At 43.6% G+C, this 20,316-nt stretch overlaps 1 protein-coding gene across 1 annotated transcript in view; it reads left to right on the top strand.

Annotated features, from left to right (window-relative positions):
• Positions 1-19,251, top strand: part of LOC120936635 (putative coiled-coil domain-containing protein 195) — a 52,535-nt gene extending 33,284 nt beyond the window's left edge. Inside the window, exon 3 of the mRNA XM_040349123.1 lies at positions 18,761-19,251. Within this exon, the coding sequence (XP_040205057.1) occupies positions 18,761-18,893 (133 nt within the window). The 3' untranslated portion in view covers positions 18,894-19,251. The remainder of the gene's footprint in view (positions 1-18,760) is intronic.
• The last annotated feature ends 1,065 nt before the right edge of the window (positions 19,252-20,316 follow it).

Here is a 20,316-nt window from a genome sequence, read left to right as displayed (position 1 = left end):
CTATTGGCAGCATGCTATTGAGGCCGACGTGCTCACTGCTGACCATCTTGGTCGCCTGCTCGAAGGAGGACAACACTTGGCAGACCTGCTTTATCTGCCCCCACTCCGCACAGGCGATGAAAGGGAGTTGTGGTGAAGCCCTCTCAGTGCGTAGTTCCATCAGGTACTCCCTCACCGCCCTTTGCTGCTCCCACAACCTCTTCAGCATGTGGAGGGTGGAGTTCCACCGCGTCACACTGTCCACAATCAGCCTGTGAAGGGGCAGACTGTACTTCCGCTGCAACTGGGACAGGGACGCGGTAGCGGTTGGGGAGCGCCTGAAGTGGCTGGCAATCCTACGCGCCTTTGCCACAATGTCACTCAACCCGGGATAAGTGCGCAGGAACTTCTGCACCACCAGGTTGAGGACATGTGCCAGACAGGGCACGTGGGTCAGACTGCCAGCACTGAGGGCGGCGAGTAGGTTGCTGCCGTTATCGCAGACAACCATACCTGCCTGGAGCCTTCGGGGTGTCAGCCACTTCTGGACCTGAGCCTGAAGTGCTTTCAGCACTTCTTCTCCAGTGTGTCTCCGGTCCCCTAAACTAACAAGCTGGAGCACGGCCTGACAGCGCACGTGCCCCACACTTGAGTAGCTACGGGGGCGCTTGCTGGGAGGCTCAGCAGCTGCGGAGACAGTGGCTTGAGGGAGACCAGCAGTTCTCCCCTGGACACCCCGGGGCGGCACCACAAGATCGGTTGCCGCCGATCCCTCACCGACGCCTCGGAGGGAAACCCAATGGGCCGTGAAGCTGATGTAGCGCCCCTGCCCATGCCTGCTGGTCCAGCCATCCATTGTCAGATGAACCCTGTCGCTGACAGCGTGATCCAGCGACAGGGTTACATTCTGCACAATGTGCTGGTGTAGGGCAGGGACACCAGTCCTGGCAAAGAAATGGCGGCTGGGGACACGCCATTGGGGTTGGGCCTGCTCCAACATCTGCCTGAAGGGGTTGCTGTCAACTATGTTGAAGGGCAGCAGATGTTGGGCAATAACCCTTGCCAGGAGCCCATTGAGGGAACGCACACGTCGGTCTCCAGGGGGGAAGGGAGTGGTGCGGTCAAAGGCGTCTGAACGGCAGTGCGGCGCCGGACGGCAGTGCGGGACACAGACGTGGAGGGTGCTGTGGAAGTAGAGGTCTGGCTGCCGGTACCAGTACCTCTACTAGAGGGAGCGGGGGGGCATGACCTGCTGGAAAGAGATGAAGATGTGGCAGGGGCTGCTGTACCCTGCTCACTTGTGGTGGTGGCGCTGCTACCACCACCACGCTTCATCTCGTCAAACACCGCCCAGTGGTTTATCCTCAGGTGCTGGTTCAGGGCTGTGGTACCCACCCGAGCCAAACACTTCCCTCTCTTCACCCTCACTTTACAAATCCGGCAGATGGCCACGGTAGGGTTGTCTGCCACCAGGGTAAAGTAGTTCCAGACAGGTGACTTCAGCACCGCCCTCCTGTCAGATGGGGTGACGCTTACTTGCACCTGCTGGGACTCGGTGCGCACAGGTGGAGCTGCCTGCTGCTGCTGCTGCTGCTGCTGCTCCTCCTGACACCTCCTGCTGCCATCACCAGTGGAGACCCTGACGATGGTCTCCCTGGTGGTGACCTGGCGCACCGTTTCACCAGGGTGCCTACCTTCCCTGTCGTCACTGACGTAGTGAGCCGACACGTCAGATGGCAACCATGATGGGTCACCCTCTTCGCCCACAGAGATGTCAGACCAAGGGCTGAGATGTGTTGGTCTGAGGGAACCAACTGACATGGAGCCTCTAGCCTGGCTCCGCTGTCCCCTCACCCACGCCTGGGTCTGACTAGGTGCTGCTGTTTCCTGCACCAAAACAGCAGCACCAGTTTGAAGGGATGTCTCTGGGATACTGCCAGCAGGTATCCCATCCTCCTCATCCATCCCTTCAAAAAGGTCCTGACCATCAGGACAGAGCTGAAGGTCTGCCTGATGCATGGCCTCCCCCAAGATATCCCTCTCACTGTCGCTGTCGAACAGTAAGATGCTGGACTCTTGGGGGCTGGGGGGGGTACTACAGGCACCGGTGTAATGGTGGTACTACTGTGAGTCGGGACCGACGACTCAGTGGCACTGCTGTGCCCCATGTAGTCCACCACTACTTCAGCCTGAGATGGCAATATCGGGCGGCTGCCCGATGGGAAGAACTCCCGGATCAGGCGGACTCCCCTTGCACCCGATCCTCTACCACTAGTAGGGGCACGAGAGGTACCCCGTGCTGGCAGCGACCCAGCACTGGGAGTAACTCCCCTACCCCTGCTGCCATGGCCACGGATGCCGCTCATTATTGCTGATATGTGTGTGGGGGGGGGTAAACTTTATTGGGGGGGGGGAAATGTGAACAAAATGTGTTTTTTTTACAAGACAGGCACGCAGACAAAGACGTACACAGACAGCTACTAAACTATAAGAAAAGTAGTACACCAAAGACAAGGACTACAAAATTAAAGAAAAAAAAAAAAGCACTAAACAAACACTAACTTTTTTTTTTTTTTTTTTTTTTTTTAAACACAAAACACACACTAAGCTAAGCTAGATGAAATAAATGTACACTAACAGTGTGTACACTTACTACACAAAATTTAACTAAACTGAACACAAAACTTAGCTTTTAGAAAAGCTCTTTAGGAAAAACTAAGCAAAATGTGCACTGAAATGACTAGCAAATATCACTGAACAGCGAAGATGCAAGATCAAACAGTAACACAAGATGAACAAAACTTAGCTTTTAGAAAAGCTCTTTTAGAAAGCTCAGCAAAATGTGCACTGAAATCACTAGCAAATATCACTGAACAGCAAAGATGCAGGATCAAACAGTAACACAAATGAACAAAACAGCACAAAACAGCACAAAACGTAGCTTTGAAAAAAGCTCTTGGGTCTATTGCTTTGAAAAAAGCAGTTGATATACTGGAAAAGATGCACTGGAATCACTAAATAGCAATGCAGCACTATGCTGGTGATGATATAAATCAATCAGGAACAGACACAGGAACACAGAAACAGCCTCCACACTCTCTAGCCAGCTTCTGAATCTGCAATGAAATGGTGCTGGGAGTGAGCTTATATAATGTCCATGCAGGCAGGTTCCTATTGGTTGCTAACCTCTGACGAGTGTGGAAGGAGAACTCTGATTGGCTCTGATGCAAAAGGGCGGAGAAAATAATCGCGCAATATTCCTATTGCCGAATATTCGCATTGCGAATATTCGGCAATATAAAATGATCGCTTCAGCTACTCGGCCCAAGGTCTCTAATCATACCAGCAATGCTTTTAGACGTCTATGGAGATCACTAGGATGTGATCTGTTTTAAAAATGAAACTGTAAAAATCGCTCTGATGCGGAAGATAGGGGCAAAGAAAATAATCGCGCGATATTGCGTTTGCCGAATAATCGCATTGCGATTTTTCGAGAAAATTCAATGAACGCTTCAGCTACTCGGCCCAGGGTCTCTAATCATACCAGCAATGCTTTTAGACGTCGATGGAGATATCTAGGATGTGATCTGTTTTAAAAAAAAAATTGTAAAAAATCGAATATTCGGAATTGCGAATATTCACCGCGAAATTCAAAATATAGCGCGATTTCTCGAATATGCTATATTCGAGTCGAATATTCGCAATGCGAATATTCGTGAGCAACACTAATGATGATCCCTCAGCCTTGTATTTTTTTAAGGTCTTTGCTTTTATATGCATTTTTACATTGGAGTTAAGCCATCCAGGACTCTTGTTCGCTCTTTTAAATTTATTTCCCAATGGAATGCACTGGGTAATGCCCTTTTTTAATATGTTCTTAAAGCAAACCCATCTCTCCTCCGTGTTCTTTGTTTCTAAGATTTTATCCCAATTTGTATCTTCGAGCAAGGTTCGTAGTTTAGGCAAGTTGGCTCTTTTGAAATTTAGTGTCTTTGGCAGCGATTCAGATACATTGTCGTATCTTTGAGCGGGCGTAATGCATCTCCTATGCGCTACGCCGACGTAACATTGGGAGGCAGGTACTGTATTTAGAAAGCACTTGCTCCCAAAGTTACGTCGGCGTATCGTAAATGGGCCGGCGTAAGCCCGCGTAATTCAAAGTAGCAAGGCAGTGGGCGTGTTATATTGTAATGAAGCGCGACCCCATGTAAATGCATGTCCGATCGAACGGCGCATGCGCGCGCATGCTCAGAATCACGTCGCAAATACTCTCTAAGATACATCGGCTCGATGCTTTGTCGACGTGAACGTAACTTACACCCAGCCCCACTCACGTACGACTTACACAAACGACGTAAAATACGACGCTGTTCCGACGTTTCCGATGTCCATATCTTAACATGACTTACCCCTGCTTTATGAGGGGTAAAATTACGCCGGACATACACCTTACGTAAACGGCATAGCTAAATCCGACGAGCGCAAGTACGTTTCTGAATCGGCGTATCTAGGTTATTTGCATATTCGACGCGTAAATCTATGGAAGCGCCCCTAGCGGCCAGCGTAAATATGCACCCAAAATACAACGGCGTAAGAGACTTACGTCGGTAGTATCTTGGCAAAATTCAGGCGTAACTGCCTTTATGAATCAGCGCATAGATACGACGGCGCTCATTTGGACTTACGACGGCGTATCTGGAGATACGCTGTTGTAAGTCCTTTCTGAATCCGGGCCTTTGTGTTCCCCTTGTGTTTCCTATTTGTGTGATTTATACTGAAGCCACTTGACCTGTGATTGCTGTTTCCTAAATTGCCCCGTATTTCCACATCCGTGATCAGGTCTGTATTGTTGGTAATCATTAGCTCTAGTAATGCCTTTTTTCTAGTTGGTGTGTCTACCATCTGACCCATGAAATTGTCCTGCAAGACATTTAGGAACTGGCGAGCCTTAAACGAATGCGTGGTTCCCTCTGCCCAGTCTATGTCTGGATAAGTAAAATCCCCCATTATGATAACACTTCCCATCCTTGCTGCTGATCCAAATTTTGATAGGAGGTCCGTCTCCCCCTCCTCCCTCAGGTTAGGGGGCCTATAGAAACTCCCAGTATTATTTTCGCCTTAGCTTCATCTCTTTGGAACTCTACCCATAAGGATTACACCTCCTCCCTAGCTCCCTTATTGATGTCATCTCTCACATTTACTTGTACATTATTCTTGATATATAGCATACCCCTCCCTCTTTTTTACCCTCTCTATGCCTGCGATAAAGAGATTACCCTTAAATGGTTGTCAGCCAATCATGATAGCTGTTGAACTAGGTCTCTTAAATTTCCACAAAATATAAATCCTCGTCGTTCAACGGTATCTCTAGTTCACCCATCTTTTTCGCCAGGCTCCTGGCATTGGTGAACATGCCACATAGTTTTGACCGGCCGCATACTGTCCTCTTATTGGGTGTTCCGAGGTTGCAAATAGGACTTGTTACCATACTTACCTTGGGTTTATGTGTTTTAGTCAACCAACCACTAATGCCGCCAATACTACTCTCATGAATATGTTCATTGCTGACTATCTCTACCTTTGGACCTTCCCCCCTGTCGCCTAGTTTAAAAACCCCTCTAACATTTTGGCCATCTTCACTCCCAGCAGATCTGCACCCTCCTCATTTAGGTGCAGCCCGTCCCTTCTATAGAACTGGTGACTAACTAAGATGTTGGCCTGGTTCTCCAGGAACCCAAACACTTATTAACCCAAATTAACCTACCAGCATTTCTTTGGAGTGTGGGAGGAAACTAGACTAAACACATTCAAGCACAGGAAGAAAATTCAAACTCCACAAAGGACTCCAGTGCTGCAGGGAAGAAGTACTAACCACAAAGTCACCATGGGGGAGATTTACTAAAACTGCAGAATGTTAAATCTGGTGCAGCTCTGCATAGAAACCAATCAGCTTCCATTATTTTTGTTTTTTGTTTGTCAAAGCTTAATTGAACAAGCTGAAGTTAGAACTGATTGGCTACCATGCACAGCTGCACCAGATTTTCCACTCTCCAGTTTTAGTAAATCGAGCCTGTGTGTTAATCATTGTAATTACTACATTGTGATGCTTAGGGCCCTTTCACACGGGGCGGATCAGTAATGATCCGCTCCGTGTGTCTGCAAAGCTCGGCGGGGATCCTTCGCAAAATCCCCGCTGAGCTGGCAGCTGACAGGGCGGTCCCCGCACACTGTGCAGGGACCGCCCTGTCTTTCCTCCGCTCTCCCCTATGGGGGATCGGATGAACACGGACCGTATATCCGTGTTCATCCGATCCGGCAGACGGAAGAAAAATAGGATTTCTTCCGTCTGCAAATGCGGATCTTTGCGGAGGCGGACAAATTACGGGTGTCAGCGGATGTTCATAGGGACCCATGTATGTCCCGTTTTCATCCGCAAACGGACGGATGAAAATTCGGACATACGGACACGTACGTGTGAAAGGGCCCAGCAAGTGATTCCAAGGTTTATTTTTTTTCTTTAATAAAATAACAAACATACTTACCTGCTCTGTGCAGTGGTTTTGTACAGAGCAGCACCATTCTCCACCTGTGCTCCTCCTCTTGAACAGTATCCCCAATAGCAAGCTTGCTATGGGGGCACAGGTGTGTTCTCACTGCCAAGTCCCTCTCCATAAGACACATGAGCCATGGTTTTGCTCAAGAAAGCAAACATAGAAACCTGTTTCATATGGGCTAAAGAAATGACAACATGTAAATTAACATTCAGGCCAATTGAAATGAATGTACGTCCAAGTGATTGATGTGCCAAAATGCATTTAAAAAACATGTCTTTATGTGCACTTTTTATGCTGATTTTCTCATGCCAGGAGAAAAGCTGTTCAGAAGAGGCCAGTGGGCATGAGGCCGTATTCTCGTCAGAGCTAAATTGGCAGGCTCTAAATCTCACAGGGGTTGACCCATCCTGAGCTCAGGGCTAAAACTGCTATCTAACTGCTATCTAATTTTTTGTGATCCTGACAGCACCTTTATTATATGAGAGTTTTGTGTGTCTGAGAACTAACCAGGCAGGAGATAGGAAAGTGTTCTGCCCTGACAGGAAGAGAATACAAGCCTTTTTTTTAAATGTAAGCATTATAAAGGGAAAGGGTTTTTATTGCTGTATGTTTTTTCTTAACCTTTCCTTCTGAGTATGCTTGTTCCTACAGAACAGTGCTTCCTAAATCAGTAAACATGTGCATTCATTTTCGTCCGAATGCATTTTCGGCCGAATTTCGGGTATTTTCGTTATCGTTTTAACAAACGAAAACGAACGCGCAGAATCCGAAATCTGAAAGATCTGACATAAAAAATGCTTTATTTTCGTTGCTACAACAGTTCGATATAGATAGGAGATTCAACATGACGCTGACAATAGCAATCTGTGTCTATCAAATCTGCGGTCGAATGTGCCTAACCTTAACTCTATTAGTCCAAGATTATACTACATAGAGAGGAAAGATTCGACATAGAGAGAAAAGATTTGACATTATAGAGACAGTGTTGGGGTAGACCATTCGACATGAACGACGAAGATTCGACGAAGCAGCGAAAAACATACAAACGTTAAATCTGTCATTGAAGACTTATGGTGTCTGTTGAAAGTTCTAAGAAGATTCGACAAGCAGCTAAACTGTACAACGCCACAATTTCCGGTCAAATGCTCGCCCCATAGAAGAATTTTAATGTTGGTTGACTAGTAATAATAATTTAGAAATATCATTTTTACTAGTGTTATACAACATTAGCTTGTAGGCGGAACATTCGAACGGAAATGTACAATTGCGGGGTCGTACAGTTTAACTGCTCTGTCGAATCTTCTTAGAACATTCGACAGACACCGTTAGGTAGATTCACAAAGAGTTAGGCCGGCTTATCTACAGATAAGCCGACCTAACTCTGAATCTAAGCCGACCTATGTTTAAGTGAATTTTCTAACAGAGATACACTTAAACATATCTAAGATAGGACGGCTTGCGTCGTCCTAGTTTAGATTGCAATGTTTTGGCTTACCGCTAGGTGGCGCTTACATTGCGGCCGGCCTAGATTATGTAAATTAGAATTTACGGCGATTCCCGAACGAACGCGAGCACGCCGCAGTCGATTAACGGCGTTTCCGTACGCGATAGGCCGCCTAAAGTTATTCCACCTATGAGGTGGAATAACAATGTTAAGTATGGCCGCCGTTCCCGCCGCAAGGTTAGAATTTTTTACGTCGTTTGCGCAAGTCGTCCGCGAATCGGGATTTACGTCGTTTACGTACGCGTCAAAATCAATAGGCCCGTACGGCCTACTTAGCCGCAATGCGCACTGGGAAATGTAGTCGCCCGGCGCATGCGCAGTGTAAAAAAACGTCAAAAAAACGTGAGATCAAGCCTCATTTCCATACTACACGCCCCCCTCCCAGTCATTTGAATTAGGCGCGCTTACGCCCGCTCGTTTTAGGCTACGCCGCCGAAAATTTGAAGGTAAGTGGTTTGAGAATCACTAATAGCCTAAATAATTTACGGCGGTGTAGCCTAAAAAGACTAGGCTAGGCCGTCCTAATTTTAGGCAATTGTATGTGAATCTACCCACATATGCCTTCAATGACAGATTCAACCTTAATTAATTTGGATTTTCGGATGAATGCATTTTTTAACAAAACAAAATAAATAAAAACGAATTTCGGGACTAGCTAAATAAATTTATTTTTCAGACGAAAACGAAATTTCAAAATATTTCAGTGTGCATGTATCTATAAATCAGTGACCTGAAACAAGTATGCAGATCCAGTGTTTTTATCATTTGCTATTGCATACCAATGAGAACCAGGCAACGTGTATTTTTTAAAAAAGAATCCAGAAACAGCAGCCCACATATTTCTCTCTGTACAAGTTAAAAAAAAGTGTCCTTGTTTAGTGGTTTAAGCTGCACTGCCCTGACAAAATCTAAAAAATACCATGAAAGGAGGTCATAAAAGTAGAGGATTTAAGAGACCCAATGATCCTATTCTGAAATGTAGAAAATAAAATTGCACAATATAAGTAAAAACACCAACATTCTCTAGTGTTAAATGGTGCGGGAGATGAAGTGGAACTGAGCGACTGTTAAATTGATTATTTGTGCCACCTGTAGCTCCAAGCCCCCAGTGAGAAACTACAAGCAGCTTGGAAGGCCTTTTATCTCCTCTTTTAAAATGCTGTTTATTTAAATATATTTCTGGTGAAACCAAGCAAAAAAAAATTGTCAGTTGAAATACAAATGTATGAATTGCATGCATTTTCAGGCCAAAAGCAAGAAAAAAAATGATTTTCTTATTTAACTAAATTATTTTATGGTGCTTATGTGGAACTTGCATATTACAATAAGTAATTAGCAAATGCTTCATGTACTGTAAGTGCCAATAAGGGCTCAGCTGCGTATGAAAATGTTAATCACTGAATCATATTAGATTAACCCTTTGTTGACCGTTTCTTCATTTGCAAAGAAATCAATGTACTGCACATGAAACCTTCACAGAACAAGGTTAATTAAATGCTGTTAAGCAATTGAAATTATGTGTAGATAAGCCCATCTTTGGGACATTGATAATGTTGCTGTTGTTCATGGCATCAAGCTTTTTAATCAATTCAAAACAAGAGCGAGGCATTAGAATGGAGTAATGTGATTTTCAGAACCTGTGGGGAATAGAATGGAATTATGGGAAGTACCTTGCTTAATGTTTTTTTAAACCTGCAGGTAGGTATGAGTGAAGTTGAAAGACCTTGGCATTTAAGTGAAAATCAGATTTGGGCAACATTTTCACACCTTTGGCAAAATGTTTTAGAGTCAATAGGGAAGACAAAATTAGGGTACAATTTGTAGTTATGGTGGTACAATGGGCTTTCTATGGCTCATAATAAGTTATGGAAGCTTATTTTGACTATCATGGACCTTACCACTCAAGGAACAATAAAGATAGTACATGGAGCCCCTTGCAGTGGAGGATAAATAAAAATAAATAGCGAAACACAAAAAGTACAGCAGATCTCAGCTAAAGATTTAGGGCCAGATTCACAAAAGAGATACGACGGCGTATCTCCTGATACGCCGTCGTATCTCTGAGATACGATTGTCGTATCTATGCGCCTGATTCATAGAATCAGGTTACGCATAGATAGCCCTAAGATCTGACAGGTGTAAGTGACTTACACCGTCGGATCTTAGGCTGCAATTCTAGGCCGACCGCTAGGTGCCGATTCCATTGCGGTCGGCGTAGAATATGCAAATGACTAGTTACGCCGATTCACGAACATCCGCTTTGCCCGTCGCTCTAAATTTACGTTGTTTTCGTAGAGATACGTCGCGTAAAACTAAGCATGCCCTCTAGGTGGTCTAACCAATGTTAAGTATGGCCGTCGTTCCCGCGTTGAATTTTTAAATTTCACGTTGTTTGCGTAAGTCGTCCGTGAATGGTGCTGGACGCCATTTACATTAACGTCGAAACCAATGACGCCCTTGCGCATTTTAGAGACGGAGCATGCTCAGTACGTTCGGCGCGGGAACGCGCCTAATTTAAATGGTCCCCGCCCCATTTGAATTAGGTGGGCTTGCACCGGGCGGATTTACGCTACGCCGCCGCAAGTTTATAGGTAAGTGCTTTGTGAATCAAGCACTTACGCTGTAAACTTGCGGCGGTGTAACGTAAATGGGATACGTTACGCCGCCGGAGCGTAACGTATTTCTATGTGAATCTGGCCCTTAATGCATTAGCAAGCCATTTTGTACAGTACATGTGCTATTTATCTTTGTGTCCTTCTGTTCACTTTGCAGCCCTGGCAAGGTTAGAGTACTGTGGAGCATCAGAGAGTGAATGGCTCCTGGATTCTCTGGTGGCAGCAGTGCTTTCCCCTATATTTCAATATCTTGGACCTGTTCTTATTCTCAATGGAACCTCATTAGCCGCATTACTTAACCTTTTTCACAGAAAGCAAAAAAAAAAAATGAAAAAAAAAGAAAGTAAAACATTTAAAACGATAGCAAGCAAATAAAAATCAGATACACATCAAAATAATAAAGAACAGCAAATAAAATAAAACTAATCTAAAATCTAAAATCAAAAACTAACATAAACTAAATACACCTCCTCTAAATAAAGCAGCTCAGCTAGCAAAACTGAGACCTTTTGTTTCAGTGTAACCTCTGCCAATGGAAAAATCAGTAACTTCACAGCAAAATTGTACTTTTGTCCCATGGAAAAATCCTTTTCTTTAAGTTCATTGAAGCGTCAGCGATTCAAAGACATTTGTGGTATACTACCCCAATGACCACCCTGGTATAACCTCTCCTATTTCCAGCAAGCCTCAGTTATGTAAAAAAGCTAGTGAGAGCAAGATTATAAACACAGGGAGGGACCTTTGCCCCTCAATAAACTTAAAGAAATAATTTTACAGTAAGTGCAAAAATACAACTTTTTCACATTGTAAACAGCCTACTAAACTGCAACTCAATTTATAAGGTTTGTATCATGTGTTTTTTTCTGGATTTTTGGTTGATATTCTGTCTCTATCATTTAAAATACACCTATGATAAAAATTATAGACACGTCATTGCAGCGGATCAAATAATTATTTTCCCCACTGTATCAAATATATTATGTAGCACTACCCCCGCAGGAGCTGCTGGTTTATGTTTGGGTGGCACGTTAACTCTTTTCTCAGACAATTCTTTCACCGCTCCAGGTGAGCCTCGTAGATCATCAAGGGTTGTTGAACCACCAGGGTGCTGGCAATGCTAATTGTAGCACATGAACGAAAAAACTCTGGATAGCCGCACTCCAAGATAACTTAAAATTAAGTTGGTCTTTTTATTTTCAAATGCACATGCAGTCACCGCAAACAACAGGTACAGAAATGGCCGACGCGTTTCGCGCTGCAATTCAGCGCTTAGTCATTAACTCTTTTCTCGCTGTCCAGGGTAAAAGGAGAGTCCAAAGAATTTGAATGTCCACACACAATGTACCTCTTTTTGTTTGGATTTATTTTTGAAGAATTTTAGTAGAAAAGAGGAGGAAGGGGTGGAAGGGTAGGTAGGTTCAGGTGCATAGTCACAAAGTAGAGGAAACACTCCTGTTTCCAGCAAACAGTTCTCGTTGCCACTCTAACCAGAGTGGGTATTGCTCTCCCGGATAGGTCCCTCTCATTGGCCTAGCAGCCGGGATGGTGAACGAAGTAAAGTACAGTACAGTCTCTGCCACAGACCTTCCTTTCTTGATGAGACACTTTGGTCCGTAATCCTCTGCCACAGGATTCAGCACCTGGATCTCTTTAGCTTTACTTCACTAGAACTTTTAAATCCAACAGGCGAAACTGTCAGGCCTCTGGTGTACAGTGCATCCTTAGATGAAGTTTCCAGGCCTTCTCCCAAGGTACCAGCCTCTTGCATGGTCCTTACCAGGATATGTCCTCCCCTGGTTTCCTTCATCAAATGGCTTCCTCCCGCAGGACGGACAGCACAGGATCACCTCTGCAATACAAGCCCCAGTCAGACAACTAAGCGCACCAAACAAAGCTGCAGCCCCGGGCCAACATGGTCCCGGAGCTAGGATTCACAATGCTCACCCCTTGCCAAGCGGGCCACAAGGCGCGAACGGACGAACCCTGCACCAATGACATCTGTCTTTCAAGTACCCCTCCCCAGCATCCACAGTGGGGCGACCACTCCCACTGATTCGTTGCTGAGGGGAACACTCAATGGACCATGACGTGGCTGCTGCCACCCTTGGCCTGGGGTGGTAACAACACCCCCAGACGATCAATGGTGGATACTCCCAGCACAGCCATGGCTAGAACAGAGGCTAAATCACCCTTAATCATTCTGGTCTGAGCCAAATAACAGCTCAGTCCCCCATTAAATTTAGAGCAGCACCTGTTCATCAGGAGCAGGGCGCTACAATTATACATAATATATGATGGTGTCAATGCCCACCAAACAGTCCCCCTGGCATTTGTTATAACTAGCAACCTCTCGGGATGTCTCTGTGTTGTGACAGTGCCAAGTCTGTGTGCTGTCACTGTAAGGACTATGTAGACCTGGGGGTGATAACAGAGCAGAGCAGATCCCAGGTCCACTGATACAATGTATCAAGGAAGTCAAACACTATCCACTGATATACTGTAAGCAGTATTTGCCCAGAGCTGGGAAGCATGGCTGTACTAGGTATGTTGAGTGGCAGCTTAACTGCAATGGATTAGTGTAGATCCAGGAATCTTGGAATACAATGTGCAAAGAGGCTCCATCCGTTAATATTTGTAACCAGAGCTCATGAAGGGTGGCTGAGCCTTGGGGTACACAGTTCAGGGAATACATATGCTGTATTATGTAGTGGAACTCATGATTAAATGTCGCAGTTCATTAATCATTAATGGCTACATATTCATTTTATATGTAATCCAGATGGTTCAGCGACAGGATCATTAGCTCCATGAAATACTGATAGATATCAGTAATTCCCCAGTGCTGGAAAATCTGCTGATGTGTCAATGAAAGGATAAAGAAAGAGTGATTGAAGGGGTTAAGCGAACATGGAATGAGGCTGATTATTTCAGAGGGTATCAGATCGCCCCCAAATCCTTCCTTTCCAGTACACCGTTCCCAGGTCTGTCCATGATAGATAAAAAAATCTCCCAGTGACTGATGTTGAGCTCTCAAGGGTTGACCAGGAGCTAACTTGCCAATAAAATAAGGACAATCTGTGCTCAGTGCTCAGTCTGTGTGCCTATCTGGGCTGGGAGTGACACACCGAGTGAGCACCAGCTGATCCTCCCCCCAGGCTGCAGCTCGCAAGCGCCAGGTTCCTGAAGAGCTGATCCTTTGCAGGTTGACTCCCCCACCTAACAGCTGGGTACTACTACTGGATACCTTCTACAAAGCTGACCCAGACAGGAACAGACTTGCTCTCTTGAACTTCAAGGAAGTGCAGCAGGCTGACTCTCCAGTTGGGGTCTGGACCTCAGCCGACTCCCCTATGATCAGTTGCAGTGTGAGCTCACACTGAGCAGCCAGTGGTGTGTGATTTGGCTCCTGTGAATGCAGTTCACCTCATGTCAGTCGCTGACATTACAGCCCAATCCAACCAAATCCTAGCTAGTGTGTAAGCAATGCCTACAGACATCTGGCCCTCTCAATTTGGCTCCCAAGGCCGCCCTCTCAAGTTGGTGCCCCTGCCCATCCCCCCTAGTTTTGGCTCTGTTTAAAGGGTCTGTTCAACTTCAGACACACTTTTCCATTTTATTGTTGAACATGGAGGCCAAAAGGTCCATATCTGGCAGCCCTCACTAGTCCACAGGTTCTGGTACAAGATGTAGGTTTCATTCCTACAAATAATGGGCATCCAAGCACTTCTGGAGAAAGCCTGCCTGCCAGTTGTCCACCACTCCTGAAATGCAAACCGCAGACAAGGCTGGAACATGAAGATCTGCCCAAGACACAATCATTTCTACTACGCTTGCCCTAACAAGATTTTTGGTTCCTCCCTGGTGGCTGATGTATACCACTACTGTGACATTGTCTGACTGGATATTTATTGGATGACCTCTAGTCAGAATATTCAGGACAGAATCCTTCTGGTTTCCCTCTAATGGTTCATATACACCACTGCAGTAACGTTGCCTGACTGCATCCCAATTGGATTTCTCTCAAGTTGGGATATCCATCATTGGGGGGATAACTTCGCTCAAAGCTCAATAATGTTGATCAAGAGATGAGATTCTTCGGCCGAGAAGGTGTCATCACAGGCTTCCATTGTGACAAACCGCCAAGAGGCGGAAAAAAGAATTTCTCCAACTCTAATGCCGCATACACACGATCATTTTTCAGCATGAAAAAAACGTTGTTTTAAAAAAATGTAATTTAAAATGATCATGTGTGGGCTTCACATCATTTTTTGGGTTCTGAAAAAAAAAAATCAGTTTTAAACAATGTTGTTTTTCGGGTTGTAAAAAATGATCGTGTGTGGGCTAAAACGACGTTAAAAACCCACGCATGCTCAGAAGCAAGTTATGAGATGGGAGCGCTCGTTCTGGTAAAACTACCGTTCATAATAGAGTAAGCACATTCATCACGCTGTAACAGACAGAAAAGCGCAAATCGTCTTTTACTAACACGGAATCAGCTAAAGCAGCCCCAAGGGTGGCGTCATCCGAATGGAACTTCCCCTTTATAGTACCGTCACCGCACTTTGCTAGAGCATTTTTTAAAAACGATAGTGTGTGGGCAACGTCGTTTTAATGATGAAGTTGGATAAACTTTTTTTTCATGCAGAAAAATGATCGTGTGTACGCGGCATCAGGGCTGGATTCCTGATCCACAAGAATTATGACAACCTGTTTTTTGTGACAGGCAAATCAGTGTGTTCAGAAACTGAACTGATTATCCCATGATGATGAAATGTTGAGCTGTAGAGGTTTGGATTGGAACTTGGCAAATGGGATTGCCTCAAAAAATGCTACCATCAGCCCCGGGATTCAAATGCAAAACAAAGAGTTATTTGAATTGTTGACTTAAGTTTTTCCAACACAGACATGTGAAGGATGAGGATCCAACCAAACCTTTTCAAAGTCTGAACTGTGTGTGCCACATTGTCAATCAGAGCCTGTGAAGCAGGAAATTGTTCATATATCCCACAATAGAAATGTCCTTGTGCCGTGTGTTTGAGATCTGACATGTTACACCTCAAGCAGGAACAACTTATCTCAAATACAAGGTAAAACCTTGGGTATCTGGAACTGGCTGCTTGAAGCATTAGAGGTTCAAATGGTCATAGGTGACCAGGTCAATTTAGGCAGCAGCAAGGACTAACCAAGCTGAAACTTTGTGTCTCTTGTGACAAGAAACATTAGTCATGCTGAACGACTGGAACAAGAGTGCTGAGAGTTTGCCAATGTGACACACTACCTAGTGACACAGCACTCAGTCATGTTACAGCCCTTTTCATAGAAAACCAATGGAAATATAGAGAAAATAATGGAGGCACATGGTTACAAGCAAAGTATCTCCTGGTTCTCCTCCCACATAGCTTTTTCATAAATGAGTCTTGAGACAAAAAAGCACTCTGTGGTTAACACAGTACACAAAGATCTGGAAAATACCACAATGTGGAATTCCAGGAGCTTGCTATAGCTATTGCTGTTGATGAGCTGATCTGGGTAGCTGCATAATGAGACTAGCTCAAGAGGTTCGTAGATGAAACCTTGACTAAAAAAAATAATAATCTGAAAAAATGGCTATTAAAATCATTTAAGTTCTTAGTAGAAAAAAGATATCCATCCTCCTAGGACACTACCAAAAAAGAAGGCATGCTGGGATACCGGTGGTCTTTCTCCTCCTCTTCTCTTTCCTACTAACGATTCATGAGGCATTTTTTTTTTAATGATATAAATGAAAACTAGATCAATTGATACTATGTGTTTATATATTGTATATATACAGTGCCTTGAAAAAGTATTCATACCTCTTTCAATTTTCCACATTTTGTCATGTTACAACCAAAAACATAAATGCATTTTATTGGGACTTTATGTGATAGACCAACACAAAGTGGCACACAATTGTGAAGTGGAAGAAAAATGATAAATGGTTTTCAATTATTTTTACAAATAAATATGTGAAAAGTGTGGAATAGAACTGTGGGTCTCTGCAGCTCCTCCAGAGTTGCCATGGGCTTCTTAGCTGCTTCTCTAATGAATGCTCTCCTTGCCCATATTGTCAGTTTAGGTGGACGGTTATTTCTTTGTATGTTTTCAATTGTGCCATACTCTTTCAATTTTCGGATGATGGACTGAACAATGCTCTGTGAGATGTTCAAAGCTTGGGATATTTTTTTATAACCTAACCCTGCTTTAAACTTCTTCACAACTTTACTCCTGACCTGTCTGGTGTGTTCCTTGGCCTTCACGATGTTAAAGGTTCTTTGAAAAACCTCTGAGGGCTTCACAGAACAGCTGTTTTTATACTGATATTAAATTACAAACAGGTGGACTCTATTTACTAATTAGGTGACATCTGAAGGCAATTGGTTCCACTAGATTTTAGTTAGGGGTATCAGAGTAAAAGGGGCTGAATACAAATGCATGCCACACTTTTCACATATTTCTTTGTAAAAAAAAATTAAAACCATTTATCATTTTCCTTCCACTTTACAATTATGTGCCGCTTTGTCTCGGTCTATCACATAAAATCCCAATAAAATACATTTACGTTTTTGGTTGTAACATTACAAAATTTGGAAAATCTTAAGGGGGATGAATACTTTTTTAAGGAACTATACAGTAATACCTTGGATTACGAGCATAATTTGTTCCGGAAACATGCTTGTAATCTAAAGAACTCTTATATCAAAGCAAAATTCCCCATTAGAAACAATGGAAACTCAGATGATTCGTTCCATAACCATTTATTCATAAATCCTTTAGTTTATAGTCCATATAAAAAGATTATGGCAATGTGATAAGTTGTGTAACCATAAAATGTCCATCCACAAATGGAAGCCTCCACAAGGGGATTAGAAGCAAAATCCAGCAGGAGCTACAGAATATAAAAGAGAAGAGAGGAGCCTCTAAGTGTAGTAATATGGTTACATTTAATGAAGGTACAACATTTAGCAACTCACATGGCTGATGATTAAAACAGGCACATCTATGTATGCAGGGATCTGGGGTAAATCGGTCCACATAGACCGCCCTCCGCATTGCCGGCTCTCTCCACTGTCAGTCTGCCATGGTGACTGGGAAGGCTATCCCTGCGGTAGAGCGATCTGAAAGTGAGGATTGAAGCGCTCATGGAGTGCAGCGTGGAAGGCATGATGCCATGCAGAGGATGGTCTTTGTGGACAGCTTTACCCCGGAGATGCTTGCATACTTAGATGTACTTGTTTTAATCATCAACCATGTGAGTTGCTAAATGTTGTACCTTCATTAAATGTAACCATATCGCTACACTTAGAGGCGCCTCTCTTCTATTTTATACTCAGTTGTGACATGACGCTACTCTTATATCAAGACATTGCTTGTTTATCAAGTCAAAATTTATAAAAAAAATGCAAAATGCTCTCAAACCAAGTTAATCTCAATCCAAGATTTTACTGTATATATTATTAGGCTTCATTTCCATGGACGTTTTTGGACGTTTTTACAGCCACTTTTCTGAGCGTTTTTTGCAGCTTAAAAACAGCTCTCCATGTTAGTCTATGGCCTCATGCCCACCATGAAGTTTTTGAGCTGTAGATGGCTGAGCCCTTTTTAAGCTGCAAAAAAAACCAGGACCAGTGCGTTCTGAAGCTCCAGCTTTAGAGCTGTAAAAACGCCAGACGTTAAAAAACGCTAAAAAACTTGCAAAAACGCTACTGCTGCGTTTTTGAGCTCCAGCTCAAAAAAAAAAAAAACATGGACAGGCCGTTTTTAAGCTGTAAAAAAAGGCTAAAAAAAGTGGCTGTAAAAACGTCCATGGAAATGAAGCCTAACTGTTAAAAAGTTTTAGGCAGGTGTAAAAAAAAAATGCTGTAAATTAGGAAAGCCTTTAGAATTAGAAGTATTTAAAGTTTATTTTTATTAATTAACAAAATTATAAAAAGAGAGGAGGTTTGAGGGGAAAATAAAAAGGTGACATTATGTACATGTATTTGTGTTTTTATCATGACTAGAATTATCCTTCAGTCCATCAAGAATTTCTTCTGTAAATGTCTGATAGTACTGTTGTTATGAATGTAACATGTTTTTCTTTATTTTAGGGGCAGAGTAAAGGTTGTCACATTCTTGTTACCAATGGATATGCGGGCATACGCTGAAAATCAAAAGACCTTCCAGAATCCAGAAAATCAAAGAGCAAATCACTTGAGCACGATAATTGAAAAGGATCCATGACCTGGTGAATTTTTTAAGACCATCTGACTCATTCTGATGAGTGGACATTAAAAGGATAGCTGGCTCTAGGGTTACATTTTGTACACAGTACTCTGGCAGGCTGCCTTCTCATATGGACAAAACGATTGCTGTGGGTCACTGGTCCTTTGTTATTCGAAACCAGAGGCCACTGAAAATTGTATTACGTTGTGAACCTACATACAGCTTTTCTTGAATCTAACTTTTCTTCTGTTTCACCAGCTAGTTAATTAAATATACCAGTTGAGCGTACATGGCAAAAGTAGGTCAGGCCTTATAAATCTACAGTACATTTCCACATGAAGGAGAAGTTTTGAAAATATAATTTTTTTTTTTTTATTGAACAATGATTAACCACTTAAGACCCCGACCAAAATGCAGCTAAAGGACGCGGCCAGGTTTTGCGATTCGGCACTGCGTCGCTTTAACAGACAATTGCGCGGTTGTGCGACGTGGCTCCCGAACAAAATTGGCGTCCTTTTTTTCCCACAAATAGAGCTTTCTTTTAGTGGTATTTGATCACCTCTGCGGTTTTATTTTTTGCGCTATAAACAAAAATAGAGCGACAATTTTGAAAAAAATTCTATATTTTTTACTTTTTGCTATAATAAATATCCCCAAAAAATATATATAAAAAAAAATGTTTTCCTCAGTTTAGGCCAATACTTATTCTTCTACCTATTTTTGGTAAAAAAAAAAACGCAATAAGCGTTTATCGGTTGGTTTGCGCAAAATTTATAGCATTTACAAAATAGGGGATAGTTTTATTGCAATTTTATTTTTATTTTTTTACTACTAATGGCAGCGATCAGCGATTTTTTTCGTGACTGCAACATTATGGCGGACACTTCGGACAATTTTGACACATTTTTGGGACCATTGTAATTTTCACAGCAAAAAATGCATTTAAAATGCATTGTTTACTGTGAAAATTACAGTTGCAGTTTGGGAGTTAACCACAAGGGGGCGCTGAAGGGGTTATGTGTGACCTCATGTGTGTTTACAACTGTAGGGGGGTGTGGCTGTAGGTGTGACATCATCGATTGTGAATCCCTATAAAAGGGATCACACGATCGATGCCGCCGCCCCAGTGAAGAACGGGGAAGCTGTGTTTACATACAGCTCTCCCCGTTCTTCAGCTCCGGGGACCGATCGCGGGACTCCAGCGGCGATCAGGTCCGCGGGTCCCGCGGTCCCAGAGCTTAGGACCGGGTTGCGGGTGCGTGCCCCCGACCCACGGCTGGACAATAGCACAGCACGTACCTGTACGTGCATGTGCCCAGCCGTGCCATTCTGCCGACGTATATGTGCATGAGGCGGTCCTTAAGTGGTTAAATATGCTCATCTTAAATTTATATTCAAAGTTATTCACCTGCAGACCAATGATGTCACATTTTCTTTTAAA

The sequence above is a fragment of the Rana temporaria genome, chromosome 4, assembly GCF_905171775.1.
Source record: "Rana temporaria chromosome 4, aRanTem1.1, whole genome shotgun sequence".
In the NCBI taxonomy this organism is placed as follows: domain Eukaryota; kingdom Metazoa; phylum Chordata; class Amphibia; order Anura; family Ranidae; genus Rana; species Rana temporaria.
The sequence above is the reverse complement of the archived record's forward strand: the minus strand, read 5'-3'. Positions and strand labels throughout refer to the sequence as shown.